Genomic DNA, 25,288 nt, shown 5'->3' with positions numbered 1-25,288 from the left:
CTTTGTTAATATGTGTGTCTTTTTCACGCTCTGATTACTCGTTTCTGTTGATACATTGAGGGTAGCAAAAATGAGATTTAACTCTGGAATAATTTATACAAATTGTAGGGTAATTTTTTAAAGAATTTTTTTGCTAAGTAAGGAAAAAGTTCTGGTAATCCTAAATATTATAGCTGATGGTGGTATTAACAATAATGGTCCACCTCAGGTAAGCTGGGAAAAACTAGTTGCTTACCAGTTACGTACTTTCTCTAAAGATGCATTTTTCTTCTGTAGCCATCATATGATGCGTGTGTCCTACAGTGACTTGGTGTCTCACAGCAGCTCCATGGGGAGGTTGCCCGTTTGGAACCTGCCCAGACTTCTCAGGACAAGAGAGAAAGCAAAGTATCAGAGGTTAGAGGGGATCTGTAAATTGAGGGAAAACCAAGTAGTTTGGAGAATCACTCCCCCTACTTCCCCCCAACCCCTTTCAGGTTATAGAGAGTGGGTCACTTGCAGGTAGATGGGGACACCAGGAGTGATTTCGGCAGAACTGTTGCCTGCAGAAAGCTACCCAAGGGTTCCCGACTAGGGCATGTGCTTCAGGACTAGTGCCCTTCTGCGTCCTTAGATAACACTTAAAAACACACTCCTATCTAGTGCAGACCCCAGAGTTACATCATGACTGCTGCAGGAATCGGGGGGAGCACATGGGAAGCACTAAGGGCAGCTTTGTCTTTAGTGGATGGGTGGTCATTAAAAGTTACAGCAACAAAATGGAGTAGGCTTTGGGCAAGTCCTCTAAACTTCAGTTGTGAAATATCAATGAGAGAAAGCCACCACCAGCACACTCCAAGGATCTGGTGAGAAAATACCCTGGAAAAAAAAAAGCAAATAATCCTAAAATTTGTGTAGACCACAAAAGACCCCAAATAGCCAAAGCAGTCTTGAGACAAGAAGAACAAAGCTGAAGGTATCATAAACCTCAGATTTCAAGATAGATACACTCCCATGGTGCAGTACTCAAAACATGATGGTTCTGGCACAGTAACAGAGAAAGAGATCAGTGAAACAGAACACAGCCCAGAAATAGACCACATGTATATGGTCAATTAATCTACGTTACAAAGGAGGCAAGGATATACGATGTGGAAAGACAGTCTCTAAATGGGAAAACTGGACCACTTTCTTATACCATACACACACAGAAAAACTCAAAATGGAGTTAAGACCTAAATGCAAGACTTGAAACCATAAAACTCCTCACAGAACACATACACAGTATGGGATTTGGGGACGACACCAAAATAAAAAGCTTTTGTGTAGCAAAGGAAACCATTAAGAAACATAAAGGCAACCTATTGATTGGAGAAGACATTTGCAAATGATATATCCAATAAGGGGTTAATATCCAAAAAATATATATGTACTTCATACAGCTCACAAAAAAAAAAAAAAAAAAAATCCAAGTCCTAACCTAAATAGACATTTTTTCTAAAGACAGAGAGAGGGGTCCCTGGCTGGCTCAGTCAGCGGAGCATGCAACTCTTAATCTCTGGGTTGGGAGTCTCCCACATTGGGTTAGAGGTTACTTAAAATCTTAAGACAGATGACCAACAGACACATGAAAAAGCTCAACATGACATCTCAGAGAAATGCACATCAAAACCACAGTGAGCTGTCACCTCACGCCGGTCATAATGGCTAGTATCAAAGACAAGAAGTAAGTGCTGGTGAGGATGCGGAGAAAAGGGAACCCTTAAGCACTGTTTGGTGGGAATGTAAAATGGTACAACCGCTGTGGAAAGCAGTATGGAGGTTCCTCAAAAAGTAAAAATAGAATTACCGTATGACCCAGTAATTCCACTACTGGGTATTTACCCAAAGAAAATGAAAACACTAATCTCAAAAAGACTTATGTACCCTATGTTTATGGCGGTGTTATTTACAATAGCCAACATATGGAAGCAATTCAAATGTCCATCGATAGATGAATAGAGAAGATATGGTGTATATACACAATGGAATATTGATTACTCAGCCATAAAAAGAACAAGATTCTTGCCTTTTGTGACATGGATGGACCTAGAAGGTGTTACGTTAAGTGAAATAATTCAGAGAAATACCATGATTTCACTTATATGTGGAATCTGAAAAAAAAAGAACACACTCATAGAGAAATGGTGGTTGACAGAGGGGTACGGGGTGGGGGGATGGATGAGACAGGTGAAGGTGATCAAGAGGTACAAACTTTCAGTTATAAAGTAAGTCACAGGGGTGCCTGGCTCACTGAGTAGAGCATACAGCTCACTCGGGATCGTGAGTTCAAGCCCCACACTGGGCGTAGAGCTTACTTAAAAAATAGAGGAGTGGAAAGTACAGCATAGGGAGGAGTATTGCAACAACACTTGAAGTGACAGATGGTAACTATACTTACTGTGGGGAGACTGATTATAGAATTGTTGAATCACTATGATGCATACCTGAAACTAATAAAACATTGTCAAATACACTCCAATCAACATTTTTTAAAAGATGAGATTATAAATGAGTGTAAGTGTATTAAAAATGCAGGATTTTGGGCACCACTGAATCAGAATCAGCACTGTCCAGTGGAAATAATGGAATTTGCACATGTGACTAAATTTTGTTAGTCTCATTAAAAAGGTAACAGGTAAAAAATTTTATATTTTATTCAAAATGCCCAAAAATATTTCAACGTGTAAACAATGTGAAAAAAATAATAAGATGGGCCAGAGAAGAGGGGGCCCGCAGAAGGGTCACACTTGTATTCTTGCCCTGAACCACAAAAATACTAGGGAAGGCTTGCCCCTATACCTACACCTTTATACTAACTCCTCCTTGAATTCGTTCATTTTGGGTGTGCCCCCAGTTTCCTATTGAGACCCTGTGCAATGAAGAACCTCTGCAGAGCACAGACCAGACAGATTAAGGGGCCTTAAGCCAAGACTACTGGCCATGGAAAAGAAAGAGGGAACGGGAGAGGTCCGGCCTGTGTACTGGGGCAGCCGCGTCCCCATCTCTACTTAGGGGGGGTCAGGGCTGCAGTGAAAGAACTGCTGGCGGCAGGCTACGTGCCCTGCAGGAGAATCCCGCTCAACTGCCTCCAGAAAGGAGGCTTAATGAGGAAGAGCAGACTGAAGGCCAACAGCCGAGTCCCAGAATGGGGAAGGCCAGTGGGTCAGGCCTGGCTGGCCCCACCCCTACTCCCTCTGGACTGCAAACAGTTGTGCAAATGGGGATCTAACCTCACAACAGATGGGGACTGACACAAGTACGCTCTACGTTTTACTGACTGGCAACGTAGTTGGAATTTGGTTTTTGAAGAACCGCAGCATACTCTTCATACTACTTAACAGACGCCTGAAAATGCCAGTTCGTACATCAACGGGGGGGGGGGGGGGGGGGCAGAAAGGAAGGAATTTAAATAGCACAGGTGATACTGCCCTGATTAACCGGGAGATGGGCTGTGCCATTCCTCAAGTCTCACTTTCTGCTGTGCACAGCTCATCCCTCAGCAAGAGCACCTCCTCTTTCGTGCCTGACACACTTCCCACCACTATGCGTGGCACAGGTCGTGCTCTACTGTGTGACGGACACAAAGGATTTCCAAGAGTAATTTCAGCTGTACGCCATTTCTCCCCTAAATGCCAACTTTAGAAACTAATTCCTGCTGTGTTTCATTGTTCCAAAGCGAATTTGACACAAAGGGTCTCCGTACTCATTCGTCCTGAGGTCTTTTCTCTGCTAACTGAAGAGTGGATGGGAGGGCCTCTGGGGAGGTGGAAGGGTTCATTCTGCGTTTTTAGAGGAACATCACGTCTCACAAGGCTTGCTGCGGCGCAGAAGACCGTCCCCTCTCTGTCCTGACCCCCAGCTACCAACACTAGTGGCTGTGCTGCTCTAAGACACCACCAAGGTCACATGAGCCACCGAGAATGGGGTGCCGCCTGACCGGTTTTGCTTAGGCATAGATACACTGGAAGTCACCCAAGGGAGCATGACCGCGATGATGTTTGCTCTGCCCATGAGATTGTGCAAACCCCAGCTATGGCCACAAACTCAGGAACAGCATGAACGTCAACAGAAGGGCCTGCACGTTTCTCACAGAGGTACTCTTACCAACTCACAAAGATTGCAACACTAGCTTGTTTGAACCCAGAGGAAGAACAGGGCTAGAAAGGGTCGGCTTCCCCCAGTGCCAGGCGATGTGCACGGCAGAGAACGCATCTCAGTGCCACGGTACCTCTCAGGAGGAGCTCTTGCTACGAGTGCAGTCTGCAGTGTACGGCAAGAAGTCTGGGGCAGACCGGCTTCATTCTGATCTTGAGGCAGGCTGGCTTCTTTTTGTGGGAAAAAGGAGAGGACGAATGGCCAGCCTGCTGAGTGAAGAATGAAGGTGGTGAAAGCTGTGAAAAATGCCTGGGCATACCCACGTCATAGAAAGTCTCTGAGGCCAGTCCACACAGGTAGGCGGGGACGCCCTGACCAGGTTAGAAGGGACAGCTGGCCAGAGCCCAGAAGGGGAGTTCCTAGATATGCCTAACCATCAGCGCACAGCCTTCTGCAGCCACAAGGCCCAGAGCAGCCTGTGGGCAGGAGAGCCACCAGCAACAGAGCCCAGATCATACCAAGTGCACAACGGACAGTTACCCAGCAAACTCAGAGGGCTGCTGTGGGAACATCCCTAACCGAGAATGCCCCCATGGGACCAGATCATCCTCCTCCCCACTTTGGGTTTCTCTTACTTCAGATGGACAATGACAGCATAGCCCAGGGCCATCAGACTGCGCCAGCACCCCCACATTAAGATGGTCACTAGCAGCATGTACTGTGTGAGGCACTGAGCGGATGGCACGACCAAGCTACTCGCTCGGAAGCTAGAGTGGTGGGGGAGCGAGACCAATCTGTAAAATGGGACGGTGGCAGTAGACAGCAGCTAAATGAGGTGGGTGGGACAGGGCAGGGTGGTCCCAAAGGAGGTGACCCCGAGCACAGAGCTAGCAGTATGCTCAGGCAGGGTACACGGTCTGTTTTGAAAGATCTTTCCCATGGCCATTTTAACGCCAGAGTCATTTTGATAAGGCCTGAAAACAAATTTTTTCTCTTTGCCCCTTTCCCATTTCCAGTTCATTCCTGCCTTGGATATCTGGTGTCATCTGTTGAGGAGGGGACAAAGCCAAACTGCCCCAGAGATGGGGGCAGAGGGCTCTCAGAATCCCAGATTTCTGATTCTGATTTTTTTCTAACAGTGGGAAAGGAAAACTAGGCCAGGCACATCAAGGCCTCTAAACAAAAGTCAAAAGGTGGAAGTCTTCTTTATTTGGGTCCCCACGGCAGGGAGGAGGCTAGAGTCCTGGTGTCCACATTGTTATTTCCTTTCTTATGAGTACAATACTACAGCAGTGCAGGAAAGCAGGGAGTGCTGCACTGTTCCAAGAAATTTAAACTGGGCTGTTTTCACCAGCTTGGCACTAGGGGGCTCTGAAGCACAGCATCTTTCCCCTAAGAGGAAAGCTACACTCCTCTAAAGCAACAGCAGGGAGGGGGTGCCCTCTGATGCCACCTGCTAAATCCTCTATCATTCACACAGCACTGGGAACAGGGTCTGGCCACAGTGTTCAAAAGGGGTCATCCGTGATTTCCGACGCCCCCGAGAAACACACGCCAAGATGGGGTTGGGGCAGTCTTACCTTGTCCTCTGCTCTCCATCAGCCCGAGTCACGGCTTTGTGTCCCATGAGAAAACCAGATCCGGAATGGCTGACTTGGGAAAACCAACCAAAACAACCGTTTATCCTGTGCGTCCACCTGGACAAATGCAGAACCAACAGCTAGTAACGACAACAGCTATGTTTTCCAGGCACTCTCCACACGCCCAGCTGTACTCTAAATCCTGTGTGCAGATCTGCTGTATTCCTAAATCATGAGCCATGACAAAGCTCTCAGGAAGGCGTGCTGAGACTGCCATCTAAAGCAACCACAGGGGAGGAGGGCAAGCACTGGAACCTTCAGCCCAGCGCGCTCGAACTGAAAAGTATTTCCAACGTACCTGCACTGGGGCAAGTCACGAGGCAGGGCAGAGATCCCACGAAGGAAAGGTAAGCTTTCTCAGCCTCTCCTTGTCCTGTGTCACAGGCCCAGGCCAAGTGTGGTCAGAGGTATCATCATCATTGCCTGACAGGCACAGACTTGCTCAGCTCTGAGAGACACTTTCCAGTTTTAGTATCCTGCCTTTTCAGGGAGGAGCAGCTTGCCTACCGGTAAGGGGCAGAAGAACCCAAGGCCGATTCCAGTGTGGAAGCCGCTCCACGGCCACCCACCGCCTCTGCCACAGTGACCCTAGCTCCCCCTGGCTCCAGTCCTGTCCCACTCTGCTTGGCTGACGTAGCCGAAGTCTACTCAACCTTTACCTCTACTCTCCTTCGGGGCCATCACCGCCTGCACTCATCAGTCCCCAGCAGCTCCTCCCTGAACATTCATCATGCTTCTCCACAGCGCGAAGCAGACGGGTTCGGGTGATTTCAAACCAACCTAGTTTTTAGGTCCTTCACAGCAGCTTTTTGGGGCCCAATACCCTCCAGCCGCACCCAGCATTACATGACCACAGAATATATCCTCACCGACTTCTTAACCATTAACTAGTTAGCCCAGACAAGCTTGAGAACGTCCTCCGACAGGAGCTGCAGGAGGTATGGGAAGACGACAAATTCAAGATGAGCGTAGAGTGTTGCAAAAATGTAAGCTCATGATGTTAACTGAAGATGCTCTCTTTTCCCAGGCAGAAAAAAAATTTTCTCTCCCTCACCCCCTAACAACTCGAAAAAACTTTTAAATTCTTACGATTCAATTCACAACATAATTCTTCATTATTAATTACCTCAAAGAAGGAGGGGAAAAAATTAGCAACTCAGGTTCCATTTAAGATGCATGTTTTTATTGAATTAAAAAAAAAAATTTGTAACCAGACAGAAAGAGTAAAGTAGACAAGAATGTTATAATCTGACTATATAGTATCTTCTCATTCTTGGTGGATCACTAAAATATAACAAAGGATTGTTCTCTATGCTAATTATAAGGTTGTCCAGTTAAACCATTATTTGGTATCTTCAACAGGTTAACCACTTTTAACTATTTAGAGTTTCTTCTCAGAAACATTCATATATTATACAGGAAACATTCATAGTTTATTTGGGAAACATTCATATTTTATACAGGATGTACAAATTTAAGACGAGACAATTAAAAAAAAACACACACACAATTGTAGCCGCAACACTATCCTAGCTGCATTGTGGGGATTATGTTCAGTCTGCTGTCCACACTATATACAACTGGATTTAATAGTGTTATTTACAGAGGGGCCAAAAGCACTCATCTAAGGTAAAGGCGCTCGGGTTTAATGTGCACTTTCACAGCCCTATGAAAACACAACCATTATGTACACTGTAAACACCACAGGGCATGAAACCCATCTCCAACCACAAACTTCAATCTCACAGATCAAGCATACAAGGGCTAAGGTAAGGTGCCTGACTTTTCCTGTGTAAGCATACTTTTCATCCAAGAGTGCTGCTATTCTTTCCATAGGACACTATTCACTTATTTCAAATATGGTGCCAGTGCTTAAAACATTTCTGGAACCCCTTTTTGGGGATTGCCTGCATAGTCTGCAATGAACTCTTCTGAACGTCCTTGATGGTGGCAAGTCTTCGTCCTTTGAGGATGGATTTGATGTGGGAGGACAGGCATATTCACAGCCAAGTGAATCCAATTGTGGGGTACCACCCTGGACCAGACGGGAGGCGCCACTCTAGAACGACGAGACCAGTTTCCTCGTACAGCTCATAAAGCAAGAGGTTACAAAAATGCCTGAGCAACGGCAGTCCTGATGGAGTAAGTACAGACTCCCCCAGAGTGAGGGCTCTCAGAGGCAACATTCACTTGAACGGTAGAGCTAGGTGCTGTTTTGCAATTTTAAAAACCAGTCCTTTTGTCGCCTCTCACACAGACTAGAATTCCTCTTCAGTTTCGGTTCCCTTTGCTTTCTTATGGATTGCCCGATTGAAGCTGTGGCACGCAGGGACCCAGTGATTGTCATGAAGCCCCAGCTTGCAGCCAGGGAAGCCCTTCTGAGACCGGTGGCAGCACATCCAGTATCCTGGCCCGTAGGGCAACGCCTGGCAATAGGGCTTGGGGTGCCACCGGCACAGGGACACGTCCCCTTTCACGTACTTCTTCTTGCACTGCTTGCACGGGTCCTCTCTATACCGTGGGTCCCGCACCCAGCGCGAATCCGCCGGCCTGATGTTGTAGTATTCAATGATGAACTTGAAATAGCAGCAGGTGCATTTGAGAGCCACTAAGCTCTTGGTGGGCAGTAACCTGAAGATTTTCACCATGAGGTGGTGGGGCAGGAACGCCATGTACTGCTGAGGCTCCAAGAGCTGCTGGATTTTAAACCTGGTCTCCAGAAAGTCATGAGACACCTGCTTCTTCCAACTGGACGTCTCAAGCACCGGTGACGTACCGTCCACAGGAGAGGCTGGCGGGACAAACGCATCCGCGGACACACTTTTTTCCTCAGATGCACTGTCACGCTCAGCAGCATCTTGACGCCGGCTGGCCTGAGAAGACTCCCTTGTGCTTTCACTCAACTGGGGACAGGCTGACTCGTGCTGACCAGGCGGCAAAAAAAACAACATCCCTGGAAGTGGGTCTTCACAGGACTTTAAACTAGAAGGCTGGCCTTGCTCGACCTCGGACACAGTGATACGAATGCACGAAGATTCCGTTCTTCTCTGATCAGGGTTCTGGCCGGTGAGTGGCGCGAGCTCTCTACTCATACAATCAACAGCATCCGTGGGCAATTCGATGGCTGGAGAGCAGGTGTGAGGAGGAAAAGGTGACCCGGCAAGTTCCTCTGTCATTTCCACATCGTATCTATTGCCATTTTTCATAGTGCGCTGATCCGGCTCAAATTTTGTGCTGTCCGTGAGGAAATTCACACTTGCTGGCAATGGGGGACAGCCCCGAGGAGCACTGTCCCAGGACTCCTTCCCCTTAGGAGAACAATGGTCAGCTCCCGAGGGGCCACAGTCCACAGGATTCACCTGAGTGTCTGGGGCCTCCAAGGCGCCTTTGTTTGTTTTGCCTTCATCAGCCTGAGTGCCATCTGCAAGCAACACCCGGCCCACATTTCGACGGAAGCTGTTATTCCTCGAGAGGCTCCCGGGCTCTCGCTGGCTCTGCCGCTTCAGGCACTCAGACTCCAGCCTGGCTACCATGTCAAGGACACGGACTGGCTCACTCTGCGGTTCGCCAACCTCAGGATTTCCTCTTTCCGAGGATTCTTCACAAGCTCCTGGAGCCGAAAAGGGCTCGGAAGCTGGGAGCACACCTCTGGACTGCCCAGGAAACCTCACCACGGCAGGTGAGTTAGTGCAGTTTTTCGTACAAGTAGCTAGCAGGGCACTGGCTCTCTGCTCAAGGAAGGCGACCATCTGTATGACCGACAGAGGCCTCCCGGCATAGATGCCATCACCACTGTCACTCACGTAATGCACAGAGCAGTGCTCGATGCCACACGCGAAGGGCTCAGGCGGGTAGCACCTGCTGTTGACTTCCCTCATCCTTTCTAACTGTATTTTGGCTTTTTTAAGATCCCCTGACTTTTTCCTTCTTTTAATAGCTCTCCCATCGATATCCCAGGAGCTTTTTACTTTCATCGATCCTATCCTGTTGCTACACTGGTGGGCTGCAAAGAATGCAATTTTCTCCTTGGTATTTCCCGGTTTCACAACAGCCCAGATATCAAGAGGCCCTTCCCCTTCTTCGCCCTGGTGGATTGTTGCAGATGGTGCATTCTTCTTGGTTTTAACACTCAAGCTGCTCTCTACAGGGCTCTTCCCACTCATGCTGCACAGGACATTTGGAGAAAGAATCCCACAAGGCTTTCGAGATGATGCTTTACCAAGAGAGGGTGAAGGAAAGACACGTGGTCTCATGTAGCTAGCTTTGCATTCTTCATCATTTATAGCTTCTTGGTGGCTCAGAGGTGTTCTCAGAGTTTCCTTGCTGATTTCCAGAGGTCGCACTTTCTTCGGGAGTTTCCAGTATGGCTTTAGGTGCATAACAGAGGCTCTGCAGGAAAGAAATACATATTTGATTAAAACGTACTTTTGTTTTTAGAAAAGTTCTGATAGTTCTGACAGTTCTAGCAAGTAACAGAAACATTTTGTCAGTTCATTAAATCTTTACCATACCAACTCTCACTTCGGCTAGTTTTTAATGTACAGATCAAGAATGACGAGAGCAAAACAACCACTTTCCGTGGGGTATAGGCCAGAAAATAAACTGGCAAAGTGGAGGCTGAACAGACAGTGAATTTCAGAAACATTAGTTAGCATTCTACACATAAAATCTTAAAAAAAAAAAATTTAAAGGACTAATTTTATCTATTTATTTGATGGAGAGAGAGGCAGCGAGAGAGGGAACACAAGGAGAAGGAGTGGGAGAGGGAGAAGCAGGCTTCCCGCTGAGCAGGGAGTCCGACTCAGGGCTTGATCCCAGGACCCTGAGATCATGACCCGAGACAAAGGCAGACAAGCTTAACCAATTGAGGCACCCGGGTGCCCCAAATGTTAAAAATAAATAAATAAATAACTTACTGAAAACTTCCAAATAGAAGGGACAGCATAGAAGGAAATGAAAAGAACTGGCCAGAATCCCGAGTAGACTGACACTATTTCTAAGTCATCACAGCTAGCATTTTATTGGCTGCAGTCTATCAAAATGTTGTACTGCTTTCTAAGCTATTCTCTTACTGTTGAACATTTTAGATGTTTATAATTTTTTACCTGTTTGCTTATGTACTTTGCCCATCTACTACTCTTGATTTTTTTTTTAAGACTTTATTTGAGAGAGCAAGAGAGAGTGTGCGCACATGTGTGGGAAGGGTGGAGGGAGGGGGGAGAGAGAATTTCAAGTAGACTCACACCAAGCAGGGAACCCGACACAGGATTCGCTCTCATGACCCTGAGGTCATGACCTGAGCTGAAATCCAGAGTCGGCCGCTTAACCAGCTGAGCCACCCAGGTGCCTCCAGTCTTGATTTTCTAAATCATCTATTTGTATAAGCTCTTAATAAGCTCTTAACTGCCAAATTTCCTCCAAATACCTTAAATCAAATACAGAACCCATAATCCTTATTAAGTCTAAAAACCATTTTGAACTAGTTCAGAAAAAGCAATGCCCTGTTTTGTTCCCTGACCAAGGCTGGAAGAAATGGGAGCCATCTTAGAAATTAGAAAGACGTTTACATGCGATTAAACACATTACATGTATGTTTTAGTCTTTGCTGTATCATTAATTAGCTAGACTCATTGAGTTTACCCTTGGACAAGTCACTTCCTCTCTGGGTCTGACTTGAAATGTTGACTGAGGGGTTGGAATATTAAACTATCTAATGATCTCATCCATTTTTACATTAAAATAGCCATTCTTACCAGAACACTGTGCATTGAGAAAAAGTGTTTTGTAGGAATGCCTGGTCTCCTACAAAATAAACCTACAGACAAAAATAAACATCTGCAATCAAGAGGTTGGTGGCAAGAGCCCCCACAAGTCTAAGCCCATGGAGTTTCCCTACTGTCATTCACGGGCACAACAGTTTGGGACACACATACTCATCATCTTCCTCTATCATTCACCTTATAATATTTAGTGAGGCCTGCAATGTGTCAGCCTCTATGATAACTGCTTTCAGATATTAATTTTAATTGTCAAGGATGAAAGTGATCATCCAGAACAAGTCTGTTCACCCTTCAACTCTTGATTCCTTGAGTCTGGGCTCAGCTAAAAGAAGAAACCGGAATATGAGTATCTTCTAGCTAGGTGAAGAGAAATCTTGCATTTAAGAGAAAGTATCTTTTCAAAGATATCCCTGAAATAGATCAGAGACTGGTTTGTTGATGATCTTTGTCAATTTCTATCCTAAATCTGTGATGTCCCCCCTTTCCTGCACTATAGCATTTTTAATAGTTTTCTATCATTTATATATTTAGTCTTACAAAAAGAACCACTGAGAATTCTTCAAGAACAAGATGAATATATATGAATAAAATAGATAAATGAATAAAAAGAGACACACATCTAGAGCTCTGTCGACGATTTTCTGGTTTTTCATATTCCCTTCAACCCTTCTCTTAAGTGAAATGAAAGAAATGGAGGTTGTTGAAAAATCCAATAAATTCTCACATAATGATCTCATTACAGAGCGTCTGTGAATAAATTTAAACTTCAGCAACGTGTGTGCCATTCTGCATTGCACAATATGTTCTCTTTGCCTTCTTCCCCCACACATTATTTTAGGTGCTGTTACTGATAGGCAGGGACATTAAGAAGAACTAATGTCATTATGGAAGGCTTTTGTTTGCATTTATTAACCTGTGAAGTCAGCTCAACTGACACATTGCTAGTGGACAGGGTTTTTAGCAGGATTAAAACAGGAAATGATTCCAGGGAACAGAAGTGAGGGAAGGTGCAACGGGGAAGGAGAAAAGCCAGTGAGGTCTTTCTATGCAATCAGGGTGACTGCTGGAGGGTGGGGGATGAGGCTGTGGGACCCCTGAAGGAAGCACAACTATTAGGCATGGGCTCTTGTCCCCTACTTAATTACAGGTTGCCCAGGATATCAACCTCCCTCCTTCCTTTGCTGGGCTTGAAGGTCCTGAGGCAGAAAACAAAAGCGTTGGCAAGACTTAGAGTGAAGTGAGAAACTGGTAATCTGGGTCTGGGTTGAAATCCGTGGTAGGCCACGAGGATATGACGCAGGGCACCAGGGGCATCTGCCACAGAACCTGTAAGATAGCAACTCTACATCTCTAACACGTGACACCAGATGGTGGCGCTTTGCCCACCCCCACTCACCCCCACAAACACAGGCCGGCACTGTGGAAAGCTCCAGGCAGGTTTCCATGGTTGCCAATCTCTTCATCACAATTGTCCTTTCAAGTTCACCATAATAAAGTCCTGCTCTCTTGCAATTAAATAAAATGAAGGACTCTAGCACCTACCTACCCATGAGTGTTCCTTAGAAAATCAGAAATATCTTTGTAAAAACTTAAGATCCCTGGGCCCAATGAATCAGAATTTCTGGGACTGGATCCAGAATTTCTGCAATCTGTTTTTAACCTTTAGATTTAACTTGGAAGGGATTAAAGGTCATGTGTTAGATCTGCTGTAAGAATGTCAGCGGGGCTCTGGATTGGGCTGAGGGGGGAGGTGGAACTGCCCAACAGAAAGCCCTGCAGGTAGTCCGGAATGAAGCATCTACTAGCTAGTTGAAGACCCATTTTCTTCCTTCTTATTTTCTCCCTACGCACAGAAAAGGTCAATGGCCTTTTTATTGCCAAATTTCCTCCTCAACTCCAACTCCTCAGTTTGACACTGCTTTTTCCCAGCTCTCTTCTCTTCTTCGCCAGCCTTAAACATCCGTGTTCCTCAGAGTTCCTTCTTTTTCTAGACCATTATTACTCAGGCCACATATGTAAGTGCTGTCTTGCAGTCCTACCAAGCACACACTGCTGACTCTCCAGTGGTGTGCTCCCCCAACTTCATATCCTACTGCCTGCCTAGCTGCCTGTCAGAAAGAATCTCAAAAATCAATACAACTAGTTAATGAAAGCATCAAGTACCTAGCCAATCAAGCCAGAAAGCTGGGTCACTTAAAGATTCCTCCTCGCTCACCCATAACCAGTCACTAAGTCACTAAAATGCTCCCGCTTCATTTCTGGCACAGGTGCCCTGGTTTAAGCAGCCATCTTCTCTCTGCTACATGATGTTACCTGTAAGAAAGCCTAACCTCATTATCAATGGAATGCAAAGTGGAGCCCACCCAGCCAACCTATCAGTTTCATTCCTGCTTTGCCCTACCATACTTCACACTTAGGGAGCTTATGCACACTACAGGACCCGGCAGTAGATAAAGGCCAATCATAGCACTTAAGATGCAAATTTTAAAGCAACCAGAACCATAAAACTAACATAAAAGCTTCAACATTGTTTTCATACTAATCACCACCCATTTCCTACTATCTATTTATTATCAGAAATTTACTTAACACTCTGGACTGGCTGGATATTACTGCTGCAATTACGAGTAAGACATAGTCGGCTGCCCTTAAGGAGACAGAAAAGTTAATAAGCAATTACAACCGAATGTGATGTGTGTTTACAAAGAGAGTATGGAGACTGGGAGAGCCCATGCAAGGGAGTGGGGGAGGACAACACACAGAAGGAAGGGGTGTAGGAAAGGACGAGAGGGAACTACCAGCACCAAGCTTAGTCTTGACGGTACAGAAAAAGGTCAGAGAACCCTGATTTTCTAAGCTAAGCCCTAAAGGAAGCTACACAAAGTCCTAAGAGGTTCAAAAGTAGATGATGCTTTCAGGACACTGAGGTTAAGTGAGAAATAGTCAGTCTAGCTAAGCTGTGAGCTTAGAGAGACAACAAGTAAGTGGATTAATAAGCAACAATAGACAGGAATGTTAGCTGCTGATTGTAAGTGGAGGTTGAGGGAGAGGCGTCAAGGATGGGTCCTCAGCTTATGGCTTCGGCAGCTGGATGAAGAGTGGTACCTTTTAGTGAGATAGTGAAAAAGGTGGCTAAGCAGATCTGGAGCAGGCGAAGAGGAGTAAGTTCGGTTTTAAAAAGTGTTGCCTGCAAGACAGATATCTAGTAGGCGGACTGACACAGGTCTGGCCAAGAAAAACTGAAGGAGATCCCTGGTGACCCCACTGTAAAAACTGCAGTGGGTGAGTAGGGCAGAGCCAGAAGTTAATGGTAAAGGAATGACTGGAAGGTAGGTGATAAAGTGAATCTTAGCAACTCCTTCACAAAGCACGGCTGTGAAGGAGAAAGTCATTGCATGTACCTGTCACCTTAATCCTTTCCAGGAATAAGGTGAGATACAACAATGCATCAGTTAAAACCTGAACAACTTTCCTTCACTGAAGCCAAAATTGTTTTCAAATAATTCCAGTATTCCTTTTGGACTCTAGCTTCTGTTTTCAGCTTTAAAAAGCTGGAAAAACTCTCACCTTTAAACAAAGTATACAATCCCAAAAATGGAGCCATGGAAGAGAATTTAACTTCACTTAGGAAAAAGAAGTGCTTGGATAAATCCCGCAGTTGAAAGAGTCATACTAACTTTGGTCTATGGGGCCATAAACTTGATCAATGACAACTGATCAGAAGAGGAGAAAGGATGAGATTTCTCTTAGTGCTAATAATAGGCTTAGTGCATTATAATAGGAAGGCTAAAAATCAAAAGCAGATGCCTGTTTTCTAAACTTGTCACTCTTAGTCTATGGCCTTGCCTATCAAAACAGTTGAGAAGTTATTTCCTGTTTCTTTGTGCTTCATCAAAGGTACAGGAATGCACTTCAAAAAGGAGTCAACTTTTATTAGAATAGTAAGGGGGGTGCCTGGGTGGCTCAGTCCATTAAGCGTTTGGCTCAGGTCATGATTGGCTCAGGTCATGATCTCAGGGTTGTGAGACCAAGTCCCACGTCGTGCTCCATGTTCAGCACGGAATCTGCTTGAGATTCTCTCCCTTTCCTTCTCCTTCCCCCTCTGCCCCTCTCTCCACGCACCCATGTTCTTTCTCTCTCTCCCTCTCAAATAAATAAAATCTTAAAAAAAAAAAAAAAAAAAAGAATAGTAAGAGCCACTCGTCCTTTACAAAAGGCCAGAGGCGGGGCACCTGGCTGACTCAATTGGCAGAGTATGCAACTCTTGATCTCAGGGTCATGAGTTCAAGCCCCACATTGGGTGTGGAGCCTACTTAAAAAGGCCAGAGGAATTAAAATAGACTAGTCCTTGAGAGACCATTCCCATGATACATTTAGAGGGGATAAAAGTATACAGTGAATACATTCACCGTTTCTTTAAAAATGTAAAAGCTTCCAGAGAGGGGTGCCTGGGTGGCTCAAATAGTTAAGCATCTGCCTTTGGCTCAGGTCATGACCTCTGAGTCCTAGGATGGAAACCCCTCCCACACCTCAATTGGGCTCCCTGCTCAGCAGGGAGTCTGCTTCTCCCTCTCCCTCCACCTCTCCCCCTGGTTCCTGCTCTCTCTCTCAAATGAATAAAGTCTTAAAAAAAAAAAAAAAAGCTTCAGAGAACATCTTAAAACCACCTTCTTTTTATGATTAGCAGCTCCAGCAGAATATTGCATGTATACATAATGAAATCTTTGTTTTTGCAAATGAAGCAATAAAGCTAATGCCTTTTGAAGCCCCGCAGCTAGGTAGTGGTAGAATTAGGGTGAGAATTACGTAAGAGTCTCCTGGGTCCCTTTTCCTTGCTACAAAACAAACAAAAAAATATAAAAAACCTAGGTCCATTTATGACACAAATAAAATTAATTCTGACAGCATCTATTCAAAGAGCTTTTTATCTTTCAAATTAGGTCAGTTTTTCTTCAGTGCCACATAAAACCTCTACAAAGAACTGTGATGAATTAAAGCAGACATACCATATCACATAAGCCGCCATATAATCTCAAAGTATGTAGAAACTACGTCCATGGCTGTTAAAACAGAGAAAGTGCCAAGACCAGGAGGATGTGAATACAGGTGGAGGCATAAGAAAGGACTTCTGCCGTCATAAGGCTCGAACATCGACACATGCATCCAACTCCCAGAGCGCCTTAACCAAAAAAACCCTGAACGAACTAAGCCGGAAAGGACAGTAATTCTCAAACTGAGTTCCAAAATATTGGGGGCGGGAGGGGGGGGCAACATTCTGGGGGGAGGGAGTTCACTCCCTTTTTTCGAGGAACATTCTCCGAAGCCATTTCATGGGACCTTTGAACTTTGCCTTGGGAGGGCTGGATGGCTAACAGTGCACAATTTAATGGAAAAATCCTTTACTGTCTAAAGATACCGAGCAAACCAGAGATTAGCCTATGGAAGCACAGTTTTCCAGAACTCACTGCTCACAGCTTTCATCATTTAGAATTCACACCTTTCCCCCCCAGTTTGAAAGTCAGTTGAATTTCTGATGGAGTTTCCTTACAATAGGGTGGCTGGGCAGGGGGTAGCCAGACTGTCTGGGGTTCCAGGGTACGAACAGAAACAAAGTTGAAGGCTGAGGTTGCTGCTATGTCCTGGATGTAAGAACCTGGAAAATCATGTTAATCAAGGAAACAAAAATCCCTCTAAACTCTGGTACTGCTCTCAAAAAAAAAAAAAAAAATTAAATGAACAAAACTAAGATGCCCAAGCCACAGCTCTGCGGAGGATGGGCCCTGCCCACTGCACAGTGTTGCTGTCCTCAGGAGTCCTCGGTCAGCCCCGGACTCAGACGGAACAGGACCTCTCGCTGGGTTCCCCCATCCTTCCTTCGTGTGGGTTCCAGTGATGTCCCTGGGGGGTGGCAAGGGCTAAAGCACTCAACGAGGAGGAACGGGAAATACAGAATATACATGCTTAATGGTTATCTAATATACATTGTGTATCGTGATTAAAGACCAAACAAAGCCAACTTCCCAAGGGGACGCCTGGGTGGCTCAGTCAGTTAAGTGGCTGCCTTCAGCTCAAGTCATGATCTCAGGCTCCTGCCTGCTCAGTGGGGGAGTCTGCTTCTCCCTCTCCCTCTGACCCTTCTCCCTGCTTGTGCTTTCTCTGTCTCAAATAAATAAATGAAATATGAAAAAACAAAACAAAAAACAAAACTAACTTCCCCAAAACAAAAGTGTATGATAAGCCTGATGGGACAATAAAGTACCTAAAACATACCGAAAAGGAGTATTACAAGTTGGGAAGGGTAGCCCCTACTTTGCTCTTCTACTCTGACTGCAATAGAAACAACACCTAACAGTTTTACAGTATTGCAAAATACTGAATGCCTGATCAGTTTACATGGATCCTCCTTTCCCCCTTTTCTTGGAGCAGGGAAGAAGGGGGAGAGGAGGCTAGAGGAAAAACACTTGCTCAGGCTATTCTGAATTATTAAATAACAGTGGGGTGAGAGGCGAACTGAAGTATTAGGTTTTGTTAAATTCACCATGTTTACGTTAATCTAGTCAACAGTTTACAAAGTTATTTCCTATTGTTCCTGTGACATAATGCCAAACACCTAACTCCGGCACGCTACAATTCCTTGTTACCTGAACTGATGAGAAATCTACAGTTTGGTAGCTCCCACTAGAATGAACATCAAAATCCAATGAAACCCAATAAAAAGTTTAGTCCCCCACAAATCATTGATATACATATTGAAAATACATTGAACATTAGCAAGAAAATTTCGCCTCCACAGATTTTCAGATATTTAGCTCCCCTGTTAAAACCCTCTTACTTTTCTCTACCCTCTCGCATACCAAAATGTTATTCCTCGAGTGATCTGATGCTTTTATTTTACTTTGAAACCAGTCCTTCTTCCATATATACATTTTATATAAATTTAACATATTTTTAACGCAGTACTTTGAAAGTAACACAGTACTTTCAAAGAACCAATCAGAGCTTTAACATATATTCTCTTTGACCAAATATAACTTGGACATAAAGATGTCATCTCTCCTAGGAAGTAAATGTTAAAGATTCTAAGGCCAGCCACAAACACAGTTCAAAAATCCATTAGGTGCCAAATGACGTCTGATATGAAAAATCAGAGAACACAAAATCTAGAGAGTACAGGCAACACCGCACCACAAGTCTGCCAGCATACACATCCCCGTGCTGGGCCTTGATCTTGAACAAAGGACCTTAACAACCAGCTGGGCACAGGCTCGCCCATCATGGGCAACTGAATTTAAAAATGGTTTATCCTATGGACTATGAGAAACAAACTGAGGACTTCAGAGGGGAGGGGGGTGGGGGAATGGGATAGACCGGTGATGGGTAGTAAGGAGGGCACGTATTGCATGGTGCACTGGGTGTTATACACAACTAATGAATCATCGAGCCTTACATCGGAAACCGGGGATGTACTGTATGGTGACTAACATAATATAATAAAAAATCATAAAAAAAAATAAAATAAAATAAAATAAAATAAAATAAAAATGGTTTATCCCTCAGCAAAGAAAAAAAGGCAAAAAAGTGAAAATTCAGGGTAACAAATATTAATGCACCAAGCAAAACTGTTTGCAGTATCAAAGCAGACAAAAGATCTGGCAAATTAAGACTTCTGTCAGCAATCCTGGGTGGGGGTGGAAGGGGTGGGGGAATTACTTCAGAAATAGGACCCATGGTATTTACCAAAGAAATAAAGCCGAAGCCACAGTCCTGTGCCCAACTGTTTAGTAACTACTCCTTTTTCTATCACACTCCCCTAGGATGTGTTGAACCAAGACTGAAGTAGCAGTCTACGCACTGGCTGTTCAGGGTCCATTTTGTGAAGAATTACCACTTGCAAAGAAATGAGGCTTATGGTCAAAAGAACACTGAAAAGTTGCTGTTCTAGGGCCTGTTTTTTGCCCTTACCAAAGCCAAGTTAAATCCCGGTGTTAAAAAGGAGTATTCCCAAGAAGTAAATGTGAGAAATCTACACTACACTACACACACACACACACACACACACACACACACAATTATTAGGCACCAAGGAGCCCAAATTGTCTTATTATTGGACAAAAATCACATAGTGGGGTTTATGTACTTGTCTTAAATCTCATAAAACTATTCCTTGAGTACACAGAGGGTCTGTCTTCACCTTTATATCCCCATGGCCATCCAATTCTGCAGAATTTGACTAAGTCTGGAATTGCTAAAGCCAAACAGGAAAGATGACGGTTTACAAACAGGGTATATAGAACTCTCAATTACAGGGTAAATGTTGGGCCTTCAGGACCAGCTTTACATAAATCCAGAATCTGACAAGTCGAGGGTTAAAGTCTTATCCTCTGAAATTCCTAGAAGTATGTATTTACTTAACATGGCTGTAATCATATTACACATAAAATGTTATATTTCCATCACAAGTATTTTCCATGTTATTACATGGTCTTGAAACCCATCAATTGTTAAACGTGTACGTGCCAGAATTTAATAAACTACTCCGTCCAACCCTGGAGGTTATAATGTAAACTTCATGGATGCACTCTCTTATGCATAGAAGATTCCCAGAAGTGGAATTCCTGAGTCAGAGTGTGAGTATTTTTATGACTGGGTATACCTTGCCCAACCACTCTCCAAAGGGTGAAGCTAATTTATGCTGCCACTACCAAGAAAATCATGCCAGTTTCACGGGCAAAAGTTTTGTTGTTTAAAGTGAAAGAAAGCAAGCACTGCAGACCTAGAGACAAAAGATACAAATACGTGAGATGAGAATAATCTGTTTTCACTTCTAGAATAATAGCTCTAACAGCTCTAAAATGATTACTATGTGCCAAACACTGTTCAAAGCTCACAATCCCCCTAAAACCCTAAGAAGTGCATACTCCTACTATCTCTAATTGTAGAAGAAAAAACAAAAGCAGAGGGAGGTTAAAAAACCTGCAGCAAGCACATCAAGGAGTCTGGATGTTCACAGTTAGGAATCAAAAGCTATGCTCTTACCTACCACCTTATGAAAAGAGGAGGGAGAGCAAATGAGGAACACACAGATGGGGTACTCAATAAGCTTATTCTCAATGTCATAGAGGAAGACTGAGAAGTCTAACTGTGAGAAGAAAAAGAATTTGGGTTATGGGTTCAGTTTTGGATGCCTGAATTTGATAACCTACTTAAAATTAATCTATTTATTACAATATTTAACTTCCCTTTAAGTGTTAGATTAGACCTTAGGGCTTCGGCATGAAAAAACAAGACGGAATCCCTGACCTCCTGGCAAACTTGAGAAACATACATGGATCCTTCAGCTTTTCGTTAATTTGCAAATTTAAAAATTTGCAAATTTTATTTTTGGCAAAGAGAAACTTCAAAAAGTGAATGCAAATACAATAGTCTGGAACAGAGGTCTGAGGACAGATGATACTATCAGAGAAGAAGACTGGGTTGGAATGACTGTACAGAAAACACAGAGGAGAATACACACAGATACTACTCTGGTATTGATTTATAACAGACTTATTTATAAAAATTAGTTCCAAAGAACGAAAAATGGTAGAGAATAGAAGAGATGACATTAAAATATAACCAGAGGCATATGGGAAACTATAAAATGATCAAGAATAAGGCCACTATGACTAGGGATATTAATATCTAGTGGATTTAGATTTCACAAGTCCTACCATCTCGTTCCAGTACTATTTATGTGAAGCTATGCACAACACTTCATCATTGCCCCAAAATGCACTGCGGCAAAGAGAAACAGTAACCTTGCTGTACTTTTTATTGACACTAACTACTACCTCACCATGAGTGTGTCCGGTTGTTTGAGCTGTGATACAAAATACCACAGACTGCAGGGCTTACACAACAGAAAAGTTACTTTTCATAGTTCTGGAGGCTAAAAGTCCAAGATCAAGGTGACAGTGGTTTTGGGTTTTGTTTTTTTGTTTTTTTTCCCCTGAGGCCTTTCTCCTTGGCTTGCAGATGGCTGCCCTTTTCACTGTTTCCTGGTCTTTCCTCTTACACATGCCTTTGGTCTTTCTCTTGTGTTCAAAATACCTCTTTTTCTAAAGACACCAGTTAGATTAGATTAGGGCCCAACCTGTCTACCTTCTTTTAAACTTAATCACTTAAAAAAAAAAAAAAAAAAAAGGTAGGCTCCACACGCAGCGAGGAACCCAACAGTGGGCTTGAACTCAGAACTCCCAGATCAAGACCTGAGCTGAGATCAAGAATCAGACACTTAACCGACTGAGCCACCCAGGTGCCCCCTTAATCACCTCTTTCAAAGCCCTCTCCCCTGGGGCACCTGGGTGGCTCAGTCGGTTAAGCTTCTGCCTTCTTTCAGCTCAGGTCATGATCTCAGGGTCCTGGGATCAAGCCCCGCATCACATTGGGGCTCCCTGGTTGGTGGGGAGCCTGCTTTTCCTTCTGCCCCTCCCCCTGGCTCGTGCTTTCTTTCTCTCTTTATCAAATAAATAAGATCTTAAAAAAAAAAAACATAAATAAATAAAAAAAATAAAAGCCCCCTCTCCAAATTCAGTCACATTCCCAGGTACTGGGGATTAGCACTTCAACATGTGAAAATGGGAGCAGCTCGCAATTCAGCCTGTAACACTGGGGTAAATATAAGAAACTCAGGGGTTAGGGCTTGATGTTTTAAAATCACATAAAAGAAAAATAACAAACTATCTCCATACAATCCAAGTTTTTTTAAGAGAACACTTCAAATCATTCAAAAACTCACTGCTCCAATAATTAATACCTGGACAATCATCTTTCTGCAAAATATATCTGGAAGGGAAAAAATGTTACCACTCTTATTAATTCAAATCTCATTTGCACAAAAGGTTATTAATCTTTTTTGCAGGCACTAGAAGCCCTTTAAGATTCTGATGAAAGCACATGGATCCTCCCGGAGGAGAGGGCACACACATATCCACAAAGTCTGGCATGACGGCTGTTCCAGGAGATTCATAAACCACCTCCCTAAAGCTCAGCAGGGTCCACGGACTCAGGTTCAAGAGCACTGACCTAAAGGACCATTTATTATTTAAATTAAAAACTAAGTCTGGGAAGCCTGGGCCGGTCAAGCATCTGCCTTTGGCTCAGGTCCTGATCTTAGGGTCCGGGGACGGAGTCCCATGTCAGGCTCCCCGCTCAGCAGGAAGTCTGCTTCTCCCTCTTTCTCTGCCTGCCACTCCCTCTGCTTGTGCACTTTCTCTCTCACCCTCTTTTTTCTCTCTCTCAAATAAACTAAGTCTATCCAAAAATGGACCAAAATACTTGAAATTGAGATTATCCTGAAAAATACAGGGTAGACAGTAACCATGTTTATATTTAGCTACTTACCAAAGGACTGGAGATAATGAATGATCAACCAAATAATAACAGAATAAATTTTAATCCTATTAGCCAACACTACAGGTGGGCAGAGGGGAGAAGAAACATTACTTCAGAAAATCTAAACTAAGAAAACCTATTGCAATTCAGCACAAAATCTTAGAATAAAAAAAGAGAAAAGCAAGTTTCTTGTTTACTGAAAGAAGATCCATTATTTTCTACATCCCAAACTCACAAAGATAACATCATGTTGTGAAATTTTAAAACCTGGCTTGTCTTCTACTCTTCTCTGTGCAAAGGTACTCTCTGACTTCCCTCAGACAGCAGCTCAGACAATTGAGCAAAAGAGAAACTTACGTAGAATTCACTATTCCACCCGAGAAAACAATTTTACTTAATTATTTCACTAAGATGTAAACTCCCAAGGACGGGGACCCCGTCTGCCTGATTTACCACTGCTGCCTCTGAAGCCTCACTCAAAAATCGTTTGTTGAACTTGAATGGATGCTGTATTCTAGAGGAGACAGCCTGAATCTGGAAAACGGGGTGAGCCTGTAAAACCCATCTCTGCGGCACAAGCACCTCGACGAGATCACTATAGCTTTGTGTTGGATCCACCACGGTAGTAGTGGCAAGACGGAGCCCAGAAAACAAGACTGCTATCCATTAAAGAGATTTACTGTACCATTATTTTCTAGAGAGATACCAAAAAATAACTTGCTAAAGCTCCAGCTGGCAAACTGCTGAAAAACTTTAATTTTATTTCCTGGTCTATTACTTTAATTTCCCTTCTGTGTCCATTTACATGATCAAAAGTCCAAGTTCATCTGTAAAGCGAGCTCACAAAATCCCCCAAGGAAAAGTGAACATCAGGTTTATTCCACTGTAGATTTATCTGAAGAATAAATTCAACAACTTCTTAGCTCTGGTAGTAAGACAGAAGTCAGCTCACCTCAAGAGCACTGAACTTAAACATCTGAAGAGAATAAAGAAGAAAGGCAGTAAAATGTATGAGGGGAAGAAGTTAATTATCTGGTCACTTTCTGATTTATTGAAGAAAACCTCCTCTATTAACCTCACCAGATATTCTTATGAGCTTCATTGACCTGGCAAAACCACTAGGCTTTCAACTACTTTCTAGTCCACGAGCTTTAGATGCTTGCTTTAAATGAAATACCAATGAAGTGACTGTTTTTTTTCCTAAACAAATTCTTTCCAGAAACAGAACTATTGTCATATTATAAATATTAATAGAGCACTATTTGGAAAATCCTCAAAGACACCAAGTGGGCCCCAGACCATCTGATAACAGTCAAATGTAAAATGTGACCATTATGAAATGAGAAAACTGAACAAAATCAGGTTACGTCCCAAGCCTTCCTCCTACAACTATACAAAAGAAAACTGCACAATTCAAAAACCAAGGTTTTTAATGAGTAATACCAAAGTTAACTGTACTAACCAGACATATTTTAGACTTTATTGCTCCTGATTCCAAATCAAGCCTAGAAATGATTTTTAGAAAATTAAGCACTTAAGCTCTTTAAAAAGAAAAACTTACACAAGCAGGTAAGATTTTAAAACAGCAATTTCTAGTACAGGACAGTAGGGGAGTACACACTAACTAGAATGCATATTTATCCCTCATAATTCTCTCTAGCTGGGAAGAACTACCAGTGAGCACTGTAAGACAACTTCCTAACCAGGTGAATGAAGCACAGGGCCGGAGTCGCTCCGAGGTGGCCAGCTACCTGGTGCGCTGTACTGCACGTCTCAGCACCGAGTCATGCACTATATTTTAATCACTGCTACAAGTCAGAAAAAAACACTAAATCAAAACAAAATACACTTAAAGCCATTAAAAGCCTTAAATTAAAATTTTATTTCCTCATAGGTTTTGATTCAAAATAAATGGAAGGAATGACAGAAACAGATGTTACCATTTTCCAACTTTTACTGAATTAATGATCTAGGCATTGATCATTGGTAGCTGTTAACATCACAAACCTGGAACACAGCACATGCTCCCGAAGAAGGGAAAGTAGACATTAAAAAAAAAAAAATTCTAATCTTGACCAGATTGATCCTTTGGAGTCAGCTACCAATTTATAGGAAACACAGGAGACGGAAATACGTTAAACATCTGAGGAATACAAAATAGTAAAACCTAGACTGCAGGAAAACAGAACAAAATAAGGCTAGTTTCTTCAAGCAAATTCTGAGTTAGACTGAAACAGACTGGCAGGGGCGGGGGGGAACTATACATTAAAAGAAACTTAGTAAGGGGCACCTGGCTGGCTCAGTCAGTAGAGCGCGCAACTCTTGATCTCTGGGTCGTGAGTTCAAGCCCTGTGCTGGGCGTGGAGCCTACTTAAAAAC

The 25,288-nt window shown here is 43.6% G+C and overlaps 1 protein-coding gene across 8 annotated transcripts in view; it reads right to left on the bottom strand.

Moving 5' to 3' along the window:
* Positions 1–6,917: 6,917 nt before the first annotated feature.
* The window catches only part of FBXO34 (F-box protein 34), a 137,882-nt gene continuing 119,511 nt past the window's right edge, over positions 6,918–25,288 (bottom strand). For all 8 annotated transcript variants that reach the window (XM_057318738.1, XM_057318741.1, XM_026480334.4 and 5 more), the window contains one exon: positions 6,918–10,145. In XM_057318738.1, coding sequence (XP_057174721.1) covers positions 8,015–10,145 — 2,131 coding nt within the window. In that variant the 3' untranslated portion in view covers positions 6,918–8,014. The remainder of the gene's footprint in view (positions 10,146–25,288) is intronic.

Source organism: Ursus arctos, unplaced genomic scaffold (genome assembly GCF_023065955.2).
Source record: "Ursus arctos isolate Adak ecotype North America unplaced genomic scaffold, UrsArc2.0 scaffold_25, whole genome shotgun sequence".
Taxonomy (NCBI): domain Eukaryota; kingdom Metazoa; phylum Chordata; class Mammalia; order Carnivora; family Ursidae; genus Ursus; species Ursus arctos.
This window is presented reverse-complemented; position numbering and strand designations above follow the sequence as displayed.